Below are 21,181 nucleotides of genomic sequence, written 5' to 3'. Positions count from 1 at the left end.
ACAAAATAAATTATTTACGATTATTTATTTCATATTTTTCAATACATTTATGTTCACTTTAAACAACCATATCAGGCCGTGCATTCGCACGTACCTTCTTTTACACATAACTTTGGTTTTTAATCAAATTCCAATTAAATCTTATATGATTCTAACATATAATGTATTCTTAAAATGTACTACAGTAAATATTTAGTTAAAAGTCTCTTCATACTCTAATTAACGGTCGGTTCGGGAACCAACCGTCAGATGTTCATTTTACGTTAAAAAACAGTTAAAATACATTATTTTTATAATTAAACATTGAATACATTTACTTATTTTGATACAATATTAAAATTTTTATATCCGGAGTAACAATATTGGCGGGAAAAGTCGAGGCGCGGCTGTAAAGAGGTAAGGTACTGCACTAAGTCTAATGATTACGTTCATTTTGCTAACATTTACTTTAATTTTGACATTTCGCTCCTGTCGCATCTACGAACACGATCCACAAATCGCACTCGCAAAGCGCGAATATAAAATCTGTGATAACTTTCACAAGTGAGCCCTATATTTTCTCATGAAAATTAACAAGATTTTATATTATCATACATATTTATATAAATATTTGTTTTGATTATAATGTTTTGTAAAATTTAGAGTACGGTACCTCAAAACAGGGCACCTAGAGCTTCCCCGAAAATAGTTTCTTATTTATAAATATACAAAACATTTTGGTCATTTTATTTTTTTCGAATCAAACTGAAGTATTTTATATGTGAATGATTTTTGGAAAAAAATACTCGATCTATAGACTAGACAACATTAGCTTTTTACTTTTTTACGTGAGAGAACGTGTCAGTGTGAACAATTTATAAAATCTTTTACGTTTTTTACTTAGAAACTATAGTAAACGACATATGTGAAACATTGATAATATTATATTTAATTTCAACGGATTAATGTCAACTATACTTTAACACTAATAATAAATACGATGCCATTTCATGTGACATTATGACAGTAAGATGTATAATACACATTTATTTTATAATAATTAATAATAATTGAAAATTTTAACTTTGAAAAGAAAAGCCCGCTGTCTAGGTAACAAATACTACCCGTATTTTCAAATAATTCTAATTAAAATGAATACGTAATCTATAGTACAAATATTTAAAAAAACATCTAGCCTAAATTTAAATAATTTAATTAATAAAAAAGACATATAAAAGTAAACGTTAAAGTAGATTTGTACGAAATATTAAAACGGAAGATGAACTTAACTGTTCTAGGTTTTATTTAAACTTAGGCTAGACAAGTAAAGAAGCTTTAAAATGTTAAATATATAACAATGATGAGATATGTTAACATTTTGTATATCATCATATACTTTGTAATGATCATATCAATGAATAGAAACAGCCGATACTCTCAAACGATTAACTCATTCCGACGTACACATTCCGGCCATTTTAAACGACAATATACGAAAACAATATGGAAGACCGACAGAAATCGTAAAAGAACATACATATACTCGAAACATACGAAACATTATGGCACAATATAAAATGCAATAGTGTCGGGCGTAGATAAACGTAAATCGATAAGCTAGAGTAGCCCGACACTAGCCGATCGGGACCATGGCCGAATCGAATGCGATTATTCGCTAAAACACCGAACGAGTCCTCGCGGGTCGCCCCGCGGACGACCCGCCTCGCCACTACCGCGACACTGACTCCACGTCGCACCTCGTGCCACGCACTCCGGCCCCTCGTCCCGTCACGGCGGCGCCGCAGCGCGAACGTCCCGCGGCGCCGCCCGTCACTCGCGAGTGGCCGCCACACTACCAACACTAGCCGGTCCGCGGATCTAACGGGTCACATTACACCTAGAGAAAAGAAAACACTGACGGCCGGTCTCGCTCGGAGGGAGCGCCGGTCGGTTATCTGATGGAATATAGACGGATCCTTTCATAGATCGTCGTTCGGACCGACGCTCGAGGCGCGAAACCGGCCCTGAAAGTTCGGTCGCCGGCTCGGGCCGCTCAGAAGCGGGTCTCTCGGATCCGGGGGGGCTGGTCGTCGTCCGGCTCGCGGCCGGCGCGCCGCTACTTGGGCGGGTGCGCGGGCGGCGCGTGGGGCGCGTGCGGCGCGTGCTCGCCGCCCGCCAGGCGCGCGGCGCGGGCGGCGCGGTGCGCGGCGCGCAGCGGCACGTAGCAGCACAGGCACGGCACCAGCAGGCTCAGCAGCGTGATGCCCACCCAGCTGGGCACGGGACAACACACATGTTAGCACGATGGAAACGAACAGTAGTACCTGCCTATAACCAGTCTACACGTTGCATTACACGTCAAAGGAATAATAAAAATAATACAAATTTAACTGCGTCCAACGGCACGATTGTCTTTTTCCAAAAGGCATAGTAGGGCTTCCAGCTCACCAGAATGTCTAGTTGCGTGTTTAAACTTTCGACCACTAACGAGGGAACCGAATGCTTAAACCCTGTTTATAAGAAACATATTTTACAAATGAATCTGATAAGTACTATACTATATTCCTCAAAGGACTTATAACAGCTTCAATATGATAAAATATTAGTGTGTAGAAATACCGTTTAGCACAAGCCTCATCTGGCGGTCCGCAGGCGCAGGGATGCATCGCAAAGTCGCCCTCCGCGTCCGACATGCAGTGGTACAGCATGCACTGAAATTACAACGATTAATTGCATTACTTAATACCAGTTAACATACTATTATATTTGCTCTTTTTAAAAACATTGATTTTCTGTAACTTAAAATGTTTGCATTGATTTGTTTTTACCAAAACCTTTAATTATTATGTCGTTTTGCAAAATTCTGCAATGTTTTTTTTAACCCGATTTGTTTACTATTTACATCAATAATTTGGACCATCTATGGACTTAGAATATAAGGCATTAATAGACGACCACGCCCTAATTATTATGATACACAATAGTGTAAAATTTACAGCTATTTGTGCAAAAAACTGTTTCATAGCACCCGTCTCTCCCTATGGAAATACAGCGAAGTATTTTACTACATGTATGCATAGTGTTGTACAAACCTGTGCACATTTGATGCAGGTGACGCAATCAATGCAAGAGCGGAAACAGTCGGGCGCGAACTCACACGCTCCCGCGCGGTTCGCACTCTCCAAGTACCACTCGTGACAGTGTCTGTGAAATAGTAACAAAAATTGAATAAATTATTTATATATTATTCAGTATTTTCAACACATATTACTACAAAACCATTTTATGGTTAAAAAAATTGAATAAAAGATGGTATTGTTATGATGGCAATGTGTTACAAAAGTAAATATCGAAATTTATACGTCTATGGCCAATTCGGCCCTCTTAAAGTAGTCACTTTTATAGATAAAATAATTTTGACGAAGAAAAAATATTTACTTTAAATAAGCTCTTGCTCTTATATTGGAGTTCAAATATTGTACTTTTTGTATTGCCAATTTGAAATCCATACCAAAGATGTTTTAATCAACTGCTGAGTTTTGAGGGTGACTATTATTCTGTGCTTAACTTAGTTTCGTAAGATAACGATGAACGTACCTGCATTTGATCCGCGCCTGGAATGATTCAGCCGGCTTTTTGTCCGGCAATGGCGGCGGTCTGCTGTACTCCTTCTTTATCGAACCTGGAAACACATACAAAGCCATTATAATCTGTTCATTTCAAAAGTGATTAAATGCACCTTACAAGATAAAATTAAGAGACAAAGTCGACCAATGGTCGATACAAGAAGTTTGTAGATGAATTTTTATTTTTAAAACTGGCTACATTAAGCAAAGAAATTAAAGGTTTTTTAAATGCCAGAAACTCACTTTAAGAACCAAAAGTTTGTTTCTAAGACCTTATCTTTTATTACATTCCTACATGCAGATGGAGCGGGTAATAATCCAAAGATATATTATCATATATTTATGTAAAATTTTTAAACAAAATCAGTAGTGATTAATAGATATATTATAGACGAATAAATAATAGGTAGTTTTAAGTTAAATTAGAGTAAGCGTAGATGTTATATACATACCCGAGTCACGTTTGAGCAGTGGCGGCTTGGTGTTGGGCGAAGACTTCTCCGAGCTGATCACACCGCCCCCTAGCGACGGATACTGGTACTCGTGCACCTAGCAACATTAACATGATATTTAGAACTATATAACAAAGGAAGTTTTTTATATAGCCTTATTTATAACTTGTTTGTTAGTGTATTAACTATATTAGTGACGTATAATCTTTCAGGTTTTTTATCAATAGAGTGAGCAGGGTTATTATAGCATTTAGACGGTTTTTTTTAAACCTTATGATACTTTGGTTTTTACTGCAAAATTCATGAAAATTTTATTGGTAAAAGCAATCTTTTGCTTTAGTCTTGCGTGGTATATTATTAGCACTTTGTATATAGTAAAAAAGTTACATTATAGATAATAACTAGCCCATATGCACATTGAATCGATCTTATGTATATTCCGCATTGTGAGAGGGTTAGTGGCCCAGTTAAAATGCATCTTCTGCGCAAAGATAGTTTATCCGGTTTGGGGTAACTAAGCTAATCATTTTAGAGTTATTTCTGTCAAAGATACTCTTAGTGGTTGCCCAGTATCGATACTGACTAGAATAATTACTTGCTAGTTAATTCGGTCTGACTTCCAAACTGGTAGTAAATGTCAGTCATAAATATCAATACCCAGACTATTTGATTTAACTTGAAATACCGTCACTGTCTATTTTTTCTTTTACTCAATTCTGTGGTAGCTCGGCAAGGGTTTACTTCTACTACTTCTACTCCCGAATGAGGGAGGGGTTAGGCCTTGAATCCACCACGATGGCCAAGTGCAAAAGATGTTAGTTCACAGAGCAATTATAAAAAGTAAGTATTAGTTGTTAGTGGGTTAGTGTGATGCAAATGCATGTATTTGTTGTGTACTGTAACTAACAGCTGAGAGGTGTACATAGGTGGACGGTGCGCGGTCCAGGTCTGCGAGGTCTATGGAGTCTTCCACGTGCCCGTCGTACTGCTTCATCGTGTCTGGAATGACAATATGAAATGATTAAGTATTTGTATGTATTTATTTTCTAATATTGGTATATTAGCAAAGAGGACGAGGCTCAGAATGCGTTACGATTTTTGTGAATACTTCAAAACAGACTTAACTGCCTCAACTTTTGGCGATTTATCTAAATGCCTATATGATATATTTACAGGTTTTTGTTATTATAGTTAGTTTGCTTTACACACTTAACAAGACTAACAATGCCTGTGATCGACTATTCGAAGGCGTCCAACAGATTTAGTGATCCTTTCTTTGGTATTTTTGTTAGAAGATTATGATTATTTTTTTCAATCGTAATGTCATAATTAACAAAATTGATATATTGTCACTGTAGTAGAATTCTCTCCAGCTAAGAATCAGTTCTCCTATATTTAATTCTAAATCTAAACAGTTTAGAGTTTGGTACATTTTCTTTTAACTTCTACTTTTAACTTTGACTTGAGATAAAGAAAAATCTTCAGAAATTATATCTTATTTTGATTTTTTTGTATCATTATTATTTATACAAGTAGATTTTTTCCAAAATTTACTATTTGTGACAGTGTCGATATATTTCGATATAAAATTGCTAAGAAAATAGACGTTATATGTACCGGCGAGCGGGTGGTTGAGCGCGGCGTGTGCGGGGTGCGCGTGGCGCGGCAGCGTGATGGCGGACAGGATGGGCGTCTGCGAGATGTCGTGCGAGCTGCGGCGCGCGCGGGACGCGCTCGACGTCTCCGAGCTCGAGTGCGACTCCGACGGCAGGTTCAGGCACTGCGCACACGATATTTAACTTTTAAATAACATACATACATATATAGGCGAGACTTTTTCCCATGTGGGTAGGTAGAGACTAAAGTACAAGTACATATTTATCAAGTAGAAACAGAATGGAAACGTTAATTTGATCTGATAGTTAAGATAAATAAGTAATTCTTATGTTGGGTCTTTTAAATTTGGTTGTTATTGTTGCGTATTTTCTTACTCGCTTAACTAGTAAAAATGTTTTTAAAAATTTCACTTCACCAACAACTATAATTTACTGTTTTACAGACCGAAATTGAACTCTTTAAGATAATTAAGTATTTCTCTATTTTATAATTTTAAATTACTATGGTTTTGTAATATATTATTATACAGAGTATTACTTACAAGTTATTACTTTCAATGTTTTCTAATTTTTTTTCTTATACAGAAAGCTATTTAGCCATAGTATTATGATAAAACCAATGTGAAGTCTTACCTCGAAGATATTTTGATCCTCATCGTCGTCTGCAGGCGCTGGGTTGTGTTGTTTATACGCGTGAAGTGATGGCCACGCCCCGCCCAGACCTGACACAATACACAATGTTTAAAATAATAATATTATAATTATATGTACTGCTTAATTAAGTATGCCTATATTTGTTGCGTATTTTTACATAATGAAATTTCAAAATAGGTATTTTTCAGATGTTTTTTTATACATTGGTTATCTAAATTAATTGTATTTAAGTTTTTTTATTACCTTTGATAGAACTTAACAAATAAATATCTAATTTGTAATATAAAAAACAGAGTTTATCGCACCAAAACTATTCCTGCTGTCATAGTATAAGACTAGTTTTCTTTAAAGTTTCGATTTAAAACATACATTATTTTCTTAAAATATTTTGTGAAGGCTAAAATTCATTTTGAAACTCACCGTGTAGGAATCCAGTATACGATATAGGAGAGGCAGAAGAAAGCACATTAGATAAATTAGTTCACATACATTCAGTTTAGTTTTATTGTTTATTCATTAAATTAAAATAATAAGCTAATGATACTTAAAATAAATAAATCAGAATTTTAGTTGTTAAATAAATTAGTGTTATATAAAGATATTACTAAACAGTTGAAATTTGTCATTGCTAGGTCTCATTTTGGTTAAAAAAGTGCAACTTGGGAGTCGACAAGTTTTGAGTTGTTAAATGTGATTTGATGGAATTTAATATTGTAAAATACATTTGTTTTGATAAAACCCTATTAACAATATAATATATTATGTTGAAGATGCTGATAGCTTCTAATTAATATTGAGTATCGGCTTTATTTCAATTATCAACTTTACACCTTTGTAAGGACACAACAAATTCAAAAGTTCTTTATTGTTTATTCATTTAACTAATGAAATAAGACGAAAAATAACTACGAATACAATAAATCACTATATTTTCCCAAAAAACGTAGGTAACTACTCCCCTACATTCCCCCCACTTCCACCCTGAAAACCCCAATCGTACCCCAAACTTACCGTCTAGCAGCTCCTCAATAGCGGTCCTAACTCCTTTATCGAACGCCCTCGCATCAGCGGCGGTCTGGAACGTGAGCCCGAAGCGCTTCTCGTCAGTAACCCAGTGGTGGAACGTTGGCATCACCTTGTTGTATTGGAAGTCCTTCTTGATTGTGCACTCCAAGACCACCTGGGGGGGAAATAGGGAGAGGTTTTTATTGTCAAAATGGGCGGGGCTTGAGATGTGCACCGAAAAGTGGGCATAGTTTCTTCAAAGATGCTCTATTACTTTCATGGGTATGTGATTTCGGGAGTTATGTATCAATTTTAATCTCAGTAAGTCCATTGTAAGATTTTCATAAAAAATACATATCTAATAGGTGTCGAAAAGTTATTGATGATAGCAGATAGGTACAGAGAATTGAGATAGGATCAAGTTTTATCTTAATTCTAGTGAATTGAGTTGAAATGACAGCAAATTTATGATTTTTTTAACGATTCCACTAGCAGCAAGTGCCGTTCTTTGGTATCTGCTTTCCCTAAGGGAAAAAAACATTTTATAGCTTGTTGTAATTCTGTTGTATTTAGGGTGCTTAACTGACAGTTAAATTAATTAAATTATCGAATTAAAGACTTTGGAACCGAAAATTTAATAACATCCAGTATTTCATAGCGTTTTTTTTTTTTGTTTTCTACATAGAACTTAAAGTTTCTTTAGTTCAGTAGTTATATTTTGTAAGGTACTTACCATACTATCGCTGATGCGTTTGCCATGTATGTAGTACTCGTGAGTGGGTGCGCTTACAGAAGATGATGTCGTGTCGCCATTACTATCAACCGCGCCTGGAACAATACAATATACAATTTAGTACACAACCTGCCCTACAGCATGAGCCTCTCATCTCAGAAAGATAGAGGGATGAAGCCGTGTTTCTTAGCCTGTAGACCAGGGGTTCCCAACCTTTTCTTAGTCCGAGATCACTTTTATATTAAGTATTCTTGTCAGCAGGGACCACTATGTAAGTATATTAAAAATTACACATTTTTAATATATGTACTAACATAGAAACATCCCGAAAATTTTAAATTTTTACATCATTCGCGGATTATTTTTTGATTTCCACGGTCCAACAGTGGTCCGCGAACCACTGCTGTAGACCGACGACACCTGGGGGACCGGACGTATGTGCATGGGAGTCCGCTGTCTTTTGAATTAATAAATAAGCAGTAAGTCTCGTAATTATTTAGCTTAGTTTTAAAGATTAAAGTGTTTTTAGTATTATAAATCTTTTAATTTATTCCTGTATTGTTATATTGAGTCCTTGTTAAAATTGTGTTTCATTGTCCAGATCCGTGGACCTAAATAGATTAACAAACGCTACATTCAAATATTTAAAACTATAAGAAACATCGGCGGTCAGAAGTAACACGACTAAACTTGGCCAAAAGGAGGTGGCCACCTTTGTTTTCACACTTCATAAAATCGAAGATTCGAAAGTTTTATAAAACAGAACGTAACTTTCGAAGGAATCCTCGAAAAGCTCAAGGTGTGGGTGGTTAATGGTTGAACTGCATAAAAGCATAAGACCTTATTGGTATCGAAACACTAAACAACTCCCCATATATGGACTGACGCCAAAGATTGCTTATTTAAACGGTAAATGCAAATTATTGCTAATTTCTAAGACTAGACTATTAATGAGTGATTTACTTAAGTACCTCAGTACAACCTGAGTTGATTAAGTACTATATTAGTGGACGAATTTAACCCATTATCTGTCCCACTGCTGGGCAAGGGTCTTCTCTCGGAATGAGTGGTTAAGCCAATTCTTTTATAAAGTACGCTTGCAAATGCGGGTTAAAATCTGCATTATTTTAAGAACTGTATTAAAAAAGGGCGTTCTTTGTAGGAGAAGCATGAGAACCAGGTACAGGCACATTCGGCACTATGTTTTTCCTCAACTGTTATTCTAAGTGATATTTCGAATAATCTAGTGTAAAGCTTGGGTTCGAAACTACGAACCTGACCATTTGCGTGGGAGACGGATGCTTAGATCACTAGGTTCCGTTCTATTCGAAATAGACATCTAGAAAAGGAAATATATTTACCCCCGGTTGCTGAGGTAAATTTAGCGGTAGTTTATCTATTCAATAGCGTTTAAACTCATATAGAAAAATGCTAGTGCTAAACTGGGCATTAGCAGCTAAAAAGTAAAAATTAAAAGGTGACTTTTAATAACCCGCGTAAGTAATAAATAGATATAAAATTGTTTTAACAGCACACCTGTAAATTGTTATAGTCATTAATTGCAGTGATTAATAGCAATTATAAAATGTAATATACCTACATAGTATAATTACGTAGTCTTATTTTATTATTTACTATAAAAGGAACGCAGTAACGCTAAGATCTATCGGTAAATTATACGATGAAGTTGCAACCCATACATACCTACTTCTATACTAGGTAGGTATTACTAAAGTCTGTTAGCTACGCTGTCATAGCTCAACGGCTAAACCGATTTTAGTGAAATTATCCATGGAGATAATCGAAGAATCGGGAGCAAACACAAGCACACAATATCAAAAAAATAATCCAAAGTGGCTGAATCATTAAACGCGAGACTTGCATCTGCTTATGTTTTGTTCTAGTATTTAATATTATTAAGTTATCCCAATCTTTGTTAAGATCTTTGACGGCTAAAGCAGGCAGATTTCGAAGCACGATGAAATTACTTTGCATTGGATATCATTAAACTAAACCAATCCGATTTTAACGAGTATTAACAAATCCTAAATGTTATACATCCTTTACTTGCATAAAAACAGCCCCTATCTAACCTAACCAAGAAGACAAGCAAGATGCCTTAGTACAGTTGAATGAACACACCCTTTAACACTTGCTGTCTCTTTCACCCACATACTAATAAACGAGTGCAACAGAGATGCAGGATGCAACAGCATGTTTTTTTGCCGGTCCATCATGTTTTTAATAGAGCGGATGAAGGAAGAAAAAAAACAAGTTTATTAAGCCTTATAAACGCTGTTTCTTTTTTGTTAGTATCAAACAAGAGGGATATAAGCTTGTGGTTCGTATAGACTTTGTATCTAAATTGTAGATGTATGGTCGTACCATATTTCATTGAACAATTAGAATCGTATCACTCATCAGCCTAGAATTTCTTCCAAACTATGTTGGAGTCAGCTTCCAGTCTCACCGGATGCAGCTGAATATCAGTATTTTACATAGAGCGACTGCCTATCTGACCTCCACAACACAGTTGCCTGGGTTATAATACGATACCTTTTGGTAAGACTGGTTGTCAGACTTTCAAGCTTCTGACTACTGTTAACGACTGTCAAAGATTTTTGAAAATTACAGCCGGTACCCACATTTTTAACGTTCTACAATTTCCTATTAATCCGTTTGGCAAGCCGATCAGTTTAGCTCACAAGGATAATATATTACTAGGCTTTATTTCCATAGCTAGTAAAACAAAGAAGTAATCCTATTTTATTTTATACTAATAACAATAAAAATACAAAAATGACTTATCTCACTCAAAAGGCACTCATTCACTAAGATCGGAGATGCACGTGGGTAGTATACTTATTAAAAGTGGGTACAAATTGTACGTATACGTGGGCTTAAATATCGGCTTGTATCGATACATGTATACTTATATGGCAGTGATGAATAATAAGCTGTATCTTCATTGTAGCGACACACCTACCGAATCTGGCGGTAGATTCGGTGTTACGTTGAACGCGCCGTCATTTGCTAGTCATAGGTGATTGAAGTAACAAAGCGAACGTGATGAGTGTTCGTCGCCGAACATAGCGCAGATGTGTCACTGGTTAGGACATATGACTTATTAGTATTGTAACTGTTAATGAGGCGCTCAAAGTTTAGGGATAACAGTCAGTTAGTATAAAGATGGGTGGCCGATTAGTATTAGTTATGTTTAAGTTAATCATCGCCAGTAATAAATCCAGTATTTGGTTTGAGGGCTGCTTCAGGTGACTGGATGGAAACGTGTGAAAACCGCTGATAGGATCTCTAAGAACCAGTTGAATAAGTGTTAGATAAACTATCTTCTAGATACAGTGACACCAAATGTATGAATTCAAATTATTTAAATTATGAAAACAGCGTCCAAGTTCCAGCGGGCCTATCACGTTTATCAGTTGACAACTAGTGTACATCAAAATGATGGTCACTGTTCAGTACATGGCCGCGTCGACGTGAAGTGTTAATCATTCTTATCTACGGCAGAAAACAATGAACAGCACAGTGGCTTACAAATTAAGCGTTGAAACTAGGCCAAAGTCATCCTTTTTTCTGGGGGCACGGAAGTGCCCCCGCAAGTCGAGCAAAAAAAAAGCGGCACGGCCGTAACATCCTTTTCTCGAAGCAATTCGGGCTATTTTTGACACCCCTATAATTTCGTAGTGGATAAAACAAGAAGCCTGGATTTTCAGCAACTAATCAGTCATTGTATAAACACGGTATATTTAAAATTTCAGTCAATTTGAACCAGTAGTTTAAGAATGACAACTTGTTAAAATTTTGAATTTTGTCACTCACTGATTCACTGACTCACTGACTCACCGATCATCAAAAGTCTAAGGTACTTCTAGCAGACTTAGAAGCTTAAAATTTAGAATACAAATAGGGTTTAGTGTCTTAATCATGGGAAAAATTCAATATTTTCTAATTTCGGTCAAGTTTTCTAAATACACTAACTGCAACAATAACTTTGTAATCCCATATAAATGTATACGATTACAAGGTTACATTTGCAGTTAATGAATTAAATTATTATTTCTGTGGAAAATTAAATAAATAGGTATAAATATGTATCTACTATATGAGACATAACGGGAGGGGGTATAGGGTGGGTAAGGGTGTTTAGCCCATGAAACTGAACAACATTCCCGTAGGAAAATATGTTGAATTATGAAAAAAATACGGCTTTCCATACAAATTGGACTTATGTTTGCTCTATTCGCTCTACAAAAAGAAGTGAGATGCCATCAAAAACATTCTGTAAAAACCTCAAGTCTCGCCGTAAAAAGTTGTGAGATCTATTTATTACCAAGTCGATTAATCTATTTAGTCTCTACTTAAAGGACCTTCTGTCTTAAGTTATTATGTATGTTATTATCATGCCAATTTAAAAAAAAATATCTTTAAAACAAATAGATCGACTTGGTCATCGCAAGAAAACACAAATTCGCCATTAACATTTCAGGAGCATTAACTTCTCGTCGTGCTGTGTAGTGTGATACATACTAATAATCAAATCATGCGATGGCCAGGTCGGTCTATTTGTTTTAGAGGTATTTTTTTTAAATTGGCATGATAATAACATACATAATAACTTCAGACAGAAGGTCCTTTAAGTAGAGACTAAATAGATTAATCGACTTGGTAATAAATAGATCTCACAACTTTTTACGGCGAGACTTGAGGTTTTTACAGAATGTTTTTGATGGCATTTTAAATTTACCACTACAATCAAATTTATACGGACTTTACATCCTTGAATAACCTATACCTAAAACCTATGTATTACACAAGTAACTGTACCACGATAGATCAAACTACAACGCAGGCGGTGATTGAACGCAGTGTATTTGAGCCGCACGTATCCGTCATGTTCCATTTCAGTTGCAGCCTGTAGTGGTGACGTTTCAAAGGCTTTCAGGTGACTTTGGTTGACCTATCATTCGCTGGGTTAGGGAAATGAAGACTGCAGTTAAACAAAACAAAATTAACCCCGGTTTCTGAGTACATTTAGATAAACTACCGATACAATTACATTTAACCAAAGAGTTCTATTCTAACTAACTGACTGGCTGGTTTCTGAGAATAGATTGCTGGGGAAACATAATTCGGAATCGATCGAGATTGATGCGTAATAATTAACTTCTTGCTCTTAAATTACAAATGATTGAACATATTTTAATGAGAAAGCATACCGAAAGTGTATAACCTGGATAACATAAGGATACTTTTTTACCCCGGGAAACATTTTCACACGGACGAATTCGCGGATAAAAGCTAGTTTGGAAAAGGTTTTTTTACTGTAGTCAAGTCTACCAGTCCTAGTTTAACACTAAGTATAGTAGTATCCCTTTTATAATATAGGTCTCTAATAATAGCTCCCCTATCACTTCCTAAGGGAGAGATGCATTCGACCGGAGATTATAACACTAATTTGTACTATAGTGCGTGTTTGAACTAATTTGTTGTAAAGCTTTGAAAATTATACGGTTTTATTTCGTGGAAGGATCGATCACAGGTTATAATTACATGGGATCTGCATTTTGGAGGGATTTAGTGCCGATTTTGTCAATTAAGTTATTATTTCTCTGTCAAGTCATTATCTGTCAAGTTAATTCAGGCTGGATTGTTACAGCACCTTTTAAAGGTTTTGGTCAAAAAATTATGTAAACCTATTTCAAATAAGTTTGATTATATGTGATTATTTCAAATACTTTGTACAATGTTAGAAAAAACGGATTTTTATTAAATAAATATATTTCGACAACTCGCAACAAAGTCATATGATCATAAGCTAAGCAAAGCCTGTACTATAGTAACCAGACAACTGATAAACATACATATAACTTTGAATTTGTATTTTAAGCCATCAAGCATTAACTGAAAAATCCTCTGTCGTTCTGTTCCTAATATAGGTAGATAACAATTAACACTATTTTTGTAGACTATAACGACATATGAAAATCATATGACACAAAATATGAAATCGATAATTCGATAATTCGCAAAATCATTGTAATAAGTTCGTGTATTAATGACCAAATGTATCAATTTTCATAACACGATAGTTTTACCTTACCTAATTAGCGATTATAATTGTTTTGATTTCGACTATTTCGTGGTATCCGATTGTCGTTGGATTTTTCCATAGTTAGGAGAAATGTATATTTAGGATACTATTACATAAGTCATTATTGGTCATGTAATTTAAGATGTATTAATGTTTGTTTGGTTCTATTATGAAAGGATCTAATGTCATCCAATTGTCATCAATTTCTAACGATAAAAGGGCTAAGGGATTAGAATATTAATATTGTTATTTTGAGACTTGCATCTAAATGCAGATAGCTTGCACTTGGGCGTCGTCTTTTACTCAAAGTGCGGTACTCTGGAATGGCATTGGTGACAGACACCTTTCAGTTCAGTCAGTAGCTGAAGCTCATAGCAATCTGTGCTTACAGCAAGTAGGTAATCGACCGGTGTTTTGAACAGTCTTCGGCGCGGTTATTCCATAGATGGGTAACAGCTTAGTGGTACCTCAACTGATTTTCTTCGTGCTTCAGAAAACAAGTGAAATTTTGGTCGCATTTCATCGCGCGTCGCGTTACATCGTCGTCAAAGGCTTCAGGAAGTTAAATAACTTATATGACGTTAAATACTAATCACAGGTATAAAATACACAATATAAACAGTATCTGAGTAAGATAGCAAGAAAAAACAGAAGTAAGTATAAACGTTAGAAAGAAACGGTAACAGAACAAAAGTAAGAGAAGCTAAGGAGACGAATAGATGGAAAGACAGTAAGAGATAAAGAATGGTACTTACTCGTGGTGGTGTGCTGATGGCGTGCCCGCTTGCCGACCATGACGTCGGCGAGGCCGCCGCCGCCGAGCGCGACCCAGCCGCCCGTGCCCTCGTCCCGGCACATAACCTGCGCTCGCACGCGCACCAAATAGGCACTGCTGACAAACATATGCATTAGTTCACTTGTCTAGAGAACTGCTGAAGGATTTAGCTCATTGCATGGTACTGCAGCTGCCACGGAGGTAGTCATGTAGATTATCTACTACTAATCCATAATGACGCTCAAGTCAAGAATTGCAACTTATTTCGGTTCGTATGTAAGAACCTTCTCAGTAGAAGGTACCCTGAAACTAGTAGATACTAGGCGCATAAGATAACGACTTTTTTATTCTTGATAAAAAAAATATGCACCATTACCTAATTTACATATGTGCCTTTGTGTTTTTCATCTGGGAAAGCAGGTGCTATGTACTATGTCCAAGGCTTCGAACCAACCGTGACAATTATTTGTCGGATCTACTGATACCTGTTTCAGATCTGCTTAAACCTTATTAGCGTGCTTGTAAAGTCACTAGGAATGAAAGTCAGTATTTGCATGCAAGTTACATATTTTTAAAGTCCGGGTACAAATTATAATCAACTAACATTTCGATGCAATTCACACTGGCAGCGTTCTCGCAATTGCAATGACGAATAAAATCGACACTACTTGATAAATTGATACATTTCTGCCCGGTTATTTAGGGAAAACAGGCGTAATATTAAGAACAATGACAGTACCTAAATGGGATTTTGAGTGCAATGAATGAATCTAACAATGAAACAGGTAATATGTATATGAGGAAAAGCAAACAATGCTTTGACAAACATCAGCTTATATTCTAACTTCTAGGTTTCAGTACTATAGGTACAGTAACTAAATTTTGTTCGGTTGCTGGGCAAGGGTCTCAATGAGGGAGGGGGGACAATAGGCAAATGTAGGCTGGGACTTTATTTTGTAAGTTGCAAAAAAAAAGACTGTTATGCTGGATTTCGGACTTCGCAAATATACAAATCATACTATCAATGCTAGCAGAAGTGAATGAAACTGAACTAGTCTATAATTGACACCATAATTTCCTAACAAAGGTGGATCAAAAGCAGTTACGGGCTGACAGCCATGGAATTGACGGAGGAAGATCCCAAACTGAATGGTCAAATGGCATCGTGAGCTGCATTGGTAGAGACTGGTACAGGCCCATATTAACTAGCATATTGTGAAGGCCTATATTCAAAAGAGAACTACAGAACTGAGCTGAATAGATAGATAGATGGGAATTGATGAAGCTGGCTCCAGATCGTAGGAAATAGCGTTTCGAGAGAGTCTTAACTCCACAGTACATAGAAGGACTGATTAGAATAGAATTAAATTTACTATACTTTATGTAGTGAATTGTAGTGTGTATTAGAAATAATTATCACTTGCTCCAACGGTGAAGGAAAACATCGTGAGGAAACCTTGCATGCCTAAAATTTGTTTCATACATTTATTGAGGGCATGCAAAGTCCTCAACCCGCACTTGGCCAGCGTGGTGGACTCAAGGCCTAACCCCTCCCTCATTACGGGAGGAGACCCTTGCCCAGCAGTGGGACATTAACGGGTTATATTTATTTATTTATGAAGTCATTGTTTCGACTACGTTTAGTTAATTCAGCAGCTGTATTGTATTTATCGGAACTCGTATTTTGTAGCGATAAACACAGTTCTGCTTATCCGATCAAGGAAATAGTTTGATATTATTTACCTCATTTAATCAACTAACTAATGTTGATGACGTTGATAAAAGTTTACCCTAAATAATAATAAAACAAATGGAATTATGTACTTGCGATAAGTACCTACGTGTTGCATAGTATGTTGCAAGTACGATTTCTATATGAATTACGAGAAAATACATTTAGATTTCAACAAAATTACAAACTGAGCTTTCAATTGTAAGTTTGACAAGATGTATGGATGTGAATGAGGCAAGGGAAGTTTGTAAGGGTCGTAACATGTAGTGTTTTTGATCCCTGCCTACCTAGGAAAACGTCGTGATTTTATGTATGTATTGTTGAATTGTATGTTTGAAAAGTCCTTAGCAACACAAAACTCGGAAAATTTTGCGAAAATATTTAAAACAAAGTAAATTCCTATACCTAACTGTATATTCTAACCTCATTTAATAGGTAAATACAGCTATTACAAACTACGTATTTCAATAATAATGATAGGATAAAGCATTATTATTATTTAGATAATAAAATCAAAACAATAATAGTTTATTATTATGATTATTGATACATTGGTTGGTAGATAAGACTGTAAATAGGTTTAATTAGATGGCCAGATGGCATTAAAATATGATATTGGCAATGTTATCAAACCAATTCAAGTTTTGTATGAAAATTTGAATTGAAACTGTGCTGTAAGAAATTCTATCAATGGGATTACAATTTGTGTTTTCAAAATGTGAAATAAACACTATGTCACATTGCAGACTTTAATAAAATGAAAATCATTTACTGACCCCTCCCTTATTTAAGAGGTGACTCTTGCCCAGTAGTGGGACAGTCAAACTACAATAATGATTGTCAAAATGACAGAAAATTAATTAAAGTACTTAACAGTTAAGAAACATTTAGATAATTAGGAAATGATTAGCGTTCAAGAAAGTAGCAAGAGTTAGTAGAGAATAGAAAATTAAGCTCTTTTGTTGCCAGTGCAAAGGATGTAAGCTTTTTAAAAAACAGTTAGCTTAAGTACAATGAAAGAAATAATATAATAAAATCAATTATTAAAATCATTTTTAAAACATAGTTTATCCTGCATACTGCTTGTGTATTACTTAAGGCAAATTTTAGTCTATAGGTACAGGTCATAATTAATTTAATTTCTATATTGTTACAATTGCCTTTAATGAAGAGTTAGGTAGATATAAGCTTTGTTATTAGGTACTGAGGAATATGGACAAACCAGATTACCAAATAAGGTAGTCACATATAGTTACTGCATAGTTACCGGTTGCAATATTGGGAAGGCATGTTATATTATATGGTTTTACTCTGATACTATGAAATTATTAAAGTAATTGTTGAAATATAAGTAAAATAAAAATTATTGCAATTACTGTGTACATTATGTTGCCTACTTAGTCTTATAATGAAATTATAAATTACCACTCTAAGCAGTTTTCAAAATTAAGTCATAATCTTTTCATAACAAGCTTTATAGATTTATATTAAAAGCTTAGCTTTTATTCTTAGATAAAAATATTTAAGAAATAAGTAGATAATTATGCACTGAATTGTTTGGTAAAATAGAATTAAATAGTAAAAGCTCTATAGTACTAGAGTAGCCCTAGTTTGATCAATGAACTACAAGTATCAAATAGATAACATATGAATAAAAAAGATAAGCTTATACAACCTACATCATAGAACCTCATTCATGAAATTAAATGTGTTCCACAAAGCTCACAATATAGCTTCATTGTAATATGTTACAGACAGATGTGTCTTCCATTTAACATAGTTTATCCAATAAAACATCTCAAGAACAATGAAATGATTAAGCTAATTAACAATTATGCAGATGCCTAGCCATGCCCATAAAAAAAACTCCTATTGTTTAATTTTTTTTTTCTGTCACTATTCACTGGCCACATATCCATACAGCCAGTTTTTATTTGCGCGAAAAATACGCGAGCGACGATTCATATTGTGTCCAAATGTAAAACAATTCATTGAGCGATACAGCTTGAATTGAAGTAGCTTCAAATGACCCCGAAAGGAGTTACCTACTTTAATTGTGAATGAACGACAACTCATTGATTATAGCTACACAGGACACAGGGTTGACCTAAGGGCGGCGGTCCCCACTTACATGTATGACTTTTATCATACTTCTAGCTTGTTAAAAGCATCCTTATCGCTATTAGTCCTCATAATAAGGGTGTAGAACTTTAGAAAACACCATAAATCACATCGCACATTCCATGAGCTATGGAAAATGGCCGGGGTAGAGCCCTACCTAGCCAGAACAGGGCGAAGCACGAATCACAAAAACTGAGTTACAGATACACCACTTACTTTTCAGATGCCTCGGTCATGATTCGACACGTCGAATATCCTAATTTCTACTCGCCACTTCACAGATTTCACCATTTTTATGACATAAATACATCAGATTCACTTACGAACCGTTCTTATTTCGGCCCTTTGTTGGGCCTCAGTGCGCTTGCGTCAATAAAACAGTCCGGGCGGGTTATTCAATGAACGCAGCGTGTTCGCGCGACAGGTGGCGTCTCGGTCGCGCACAACTTTAGAATCAAGCCTCGCGATTGGCCGGTTGGATCGTCTATCACTTTTCCACCAATGGCGTAGCTCCGCACTCTATTTCAGCCAGTAGCACCGCCTTCGGGTCTCAGAAAAATGAATGGCGCGGTTTTTGAATTATTTAACCTGCCGGTAGCTGGCGTTTTCCCACCTCTGAACCGAATTTCCAGATTTCCGAAACGATAAATTATTTTATTTATTAATCACTGTAATTTTCACTGATAACACGATTTATGGCGAATTTTCAACGAAAATCGCAATATATCCGGCTCGGTACCGCGGACAGCGTAACTGGGTCACGTCGGCCTCGAGGGTTCGACTGTTACTGAATGAAGCAAGGCTCGCAATGAGCCCATCCCCGTTCATGCACCGACCCATTGAAAAATAAATAGGTCAAATCATTGCAACGTGCCCTACATGCAGGTTGCTTGCACCATTCATAGGCGGCGCTTGCATACGGGCCCCCAAGTTCTATTTATAGTTGCTCTATATTTGGGCAGGTCATTCGCAGCAGGCGTAAATGCAGCCTCCGTAAAGTAGGTTACCTGATTTTCTTTGTTAATAGCCAGTGCAGTGACGTAGATAGCGTTTGTCATGACGTAAGCAATAATTTTTGATTGGCCGGGTATTTGTTTAATTTTTATATTTATTTATTTTACTGAAAATATTTTACTTCCGGGTTCTCAGATATGAGTAAGATAGCTCTACTTATTATCGTTAGAAGTTAGATGATATTTTTGGTAAGATTTTTATGAAATAATTTTTCGGTGACATGAGGGTAGGTCAGTATTTTAATTAGGTACCAAACCTTGAGATTTTTAAACAAGATGATTTTCTTGGGGCATGTAATGATATGTTTGGTGGGTTTTCGTGAATATATTTCTGTTACAAAAGAAGGATTTTCGCGCACCTGTATTTTCGTTTGTGAGACATTTTCTTTGTCCTTGATGGGGTGCTTAGCACCTTGGGTTCAATGCCAAGACTGAATTACCTCAAGGGGTTCGGTCGCTTAAATAGTACAAGCTAATTAGATTACGTTTATTGGATTTTAGGCCAATTTAGTGTAAAATTATCGCGTAACATTGGGTAACTAATCTTTGTTTCCTTGTTACATGATGTGAGCAATTAAAAAAAACATAAGTTGATGTTACGAAACGTTCATTATCTACTTACAACGAATAACACTACAACAACAAAAACTTAATTTAATTAAACAACTTAATATAATTTTATGTAAAGTTGTAAACTTATTTTGTAAATTCTATTATTTACAAAATACATAAATAATTTTCAAAAAGTTTGAGAGTTTTGTAGTTATTTTTTTTAAACCTACTTTTTTTTTAAATCGCGTATCTGATCCAATATTAAAATAGTTGCAATAATTGTTTCTGGAAAATCATATTAATGTTTTTTTTTTAATATCGATCTGTGACCTAGATATCTAGTTTCGGTGTTTGACGTATTTCATCTGAATATGTACGTAGTGGACGTCTAAAATGGGTTACATTGATTCTATGTGACAAGGCCAGGTATATTACGAACGCAAGGCCATGAGTTTTCAGTCGCTAATGTCGCGATACCATTGAATTTTTGGACAAATTTTTACTTTCACAGTCGTTTTTTAAGTGGCAAATGCTATTTTTCTTTGTTTGTAAGCCTCTTGATATAGAACTACTTAGTTATTATGTGCAAACTAAAGTACAGTGCAAAGTTACACTTTGCGCTTTTTCGTACGGAGGGTTGAAGGTTCGAATCTAACCAAAGTATTTGTCTTTTTGCGACAAAATACTATTTTTGAATGCAATAGAGCATTTATCTGCTGAATTTGATTTTGCATGATAACGACATAATATAAAAAAGTTAATGATCCTCAGTTATTTTTATTTGTATTTAATTAAAATATTATGTAATTTG

At 35.6% G+C, this 21,181-nt stretch overlaps 1 protein-coding gene across 4 annotated transcripts; it reads right to left on the bottom strand.

Annotated features, from left to right (window-relative positions):
• Positions 1 to 58: 58 nt before the first annotated feature.
• Spred (Sprouty-related protein with EVH-1 domain) lies at positions 59 to 19,338 on the bottom strand. 4 transcript variants are annotated; one of them, XM_076131487.1, is made up of 13 exons: positions 19,022 to 19,338; positions 14,933 to 15,066; positions 8,066 to 8,160; positions 7,340 to 7,507; positions 6,748 to 6,760; positions 6,307 to 6,395; positions 5,675 to 5,837; positions 4,980 to 5,056; positions 4,058 to 4,154; positions 3,577 to 3,661; positions 3,072 to 3,183; positions 2,599 to 2,690; positions 59 to 2,252 (listed from the first exon to the last, which is right to left on the bottom strand). In XM_076131487.1, the coding sequence occupies exons 1-13, from the start codon at positions 19,039 to 19,041 to the stop codon at positions 2,096 to 2,098; spliced, it is 1,302 nt and encodes a 433-aa protein (XP_075987602.1). In that variant the 5' UTR covers positions 19,042 to 19,338; the 3' UTR covers positions 59 to 2,095. The 4 variants fall into 4 exon arrangements, with proteins under 4 accessions (XP_075987602.1, XP_075987603.1, XP_075987600.1 ...); XM_076131485.1 differs by having other exon boundaries at positions 64 to 2,252; positions 4,965 to 5,056; positions 19,022 to 19,333; XM_076131488.1 differs by lacking the exon at positions 6,748 to 6,760 and having other exon boundaries at positions 61 to 2,252; positions 4,965 to 5,056; positions 6,307 to 6,344; positions 7,339 to 7,507; positions 19,022 to 19,336.
• Positions 19,339 to 21,181: the final 1,843 nt, after the last annotated feature.

The sequence above is a fragment of the Anticarsia gemmatalis genome, chromosome 26, assembly GCF_050436995.1.
Source record: "Anticarsia gemmatalis isolate Benzon Research Colony breed Stoneville strain chromosome 26, ilAntGemm2 primary, whole genome shotgun sequence".
Lineage (NCBI taxonomy): Eukaryota > Metazoa > Arthropoda > Insecta > Lepidoptera > Erebidae > Anticarsia > Anticarsia gemmatalis.
Note: the sequence above shows the minus strand (reverse complement) of the source record. Positions and strands in the feature narration are given on the sequence as shown.

Coding starts and splice junctions, on each gene's coding strand:
- Spred (XM_076131485.1), bottom strand. CDS start 19,041: ATGACCGAGGCATCTGAAAA. Junction 3,662..4,057: donor ACTGCTCAAACGTGACTCGG/GTATGTATATAA, acceptor ATGTGTTTCCAG/GTTCGATAAAGAAGGAGTAC. Junction 3,184..3,576: donor CAGGCGCGGATCAAATGCAG/GTACGTTCATCG, acceptor ACTATTTCACAG/ACACTGTCACGAGTGGTACT.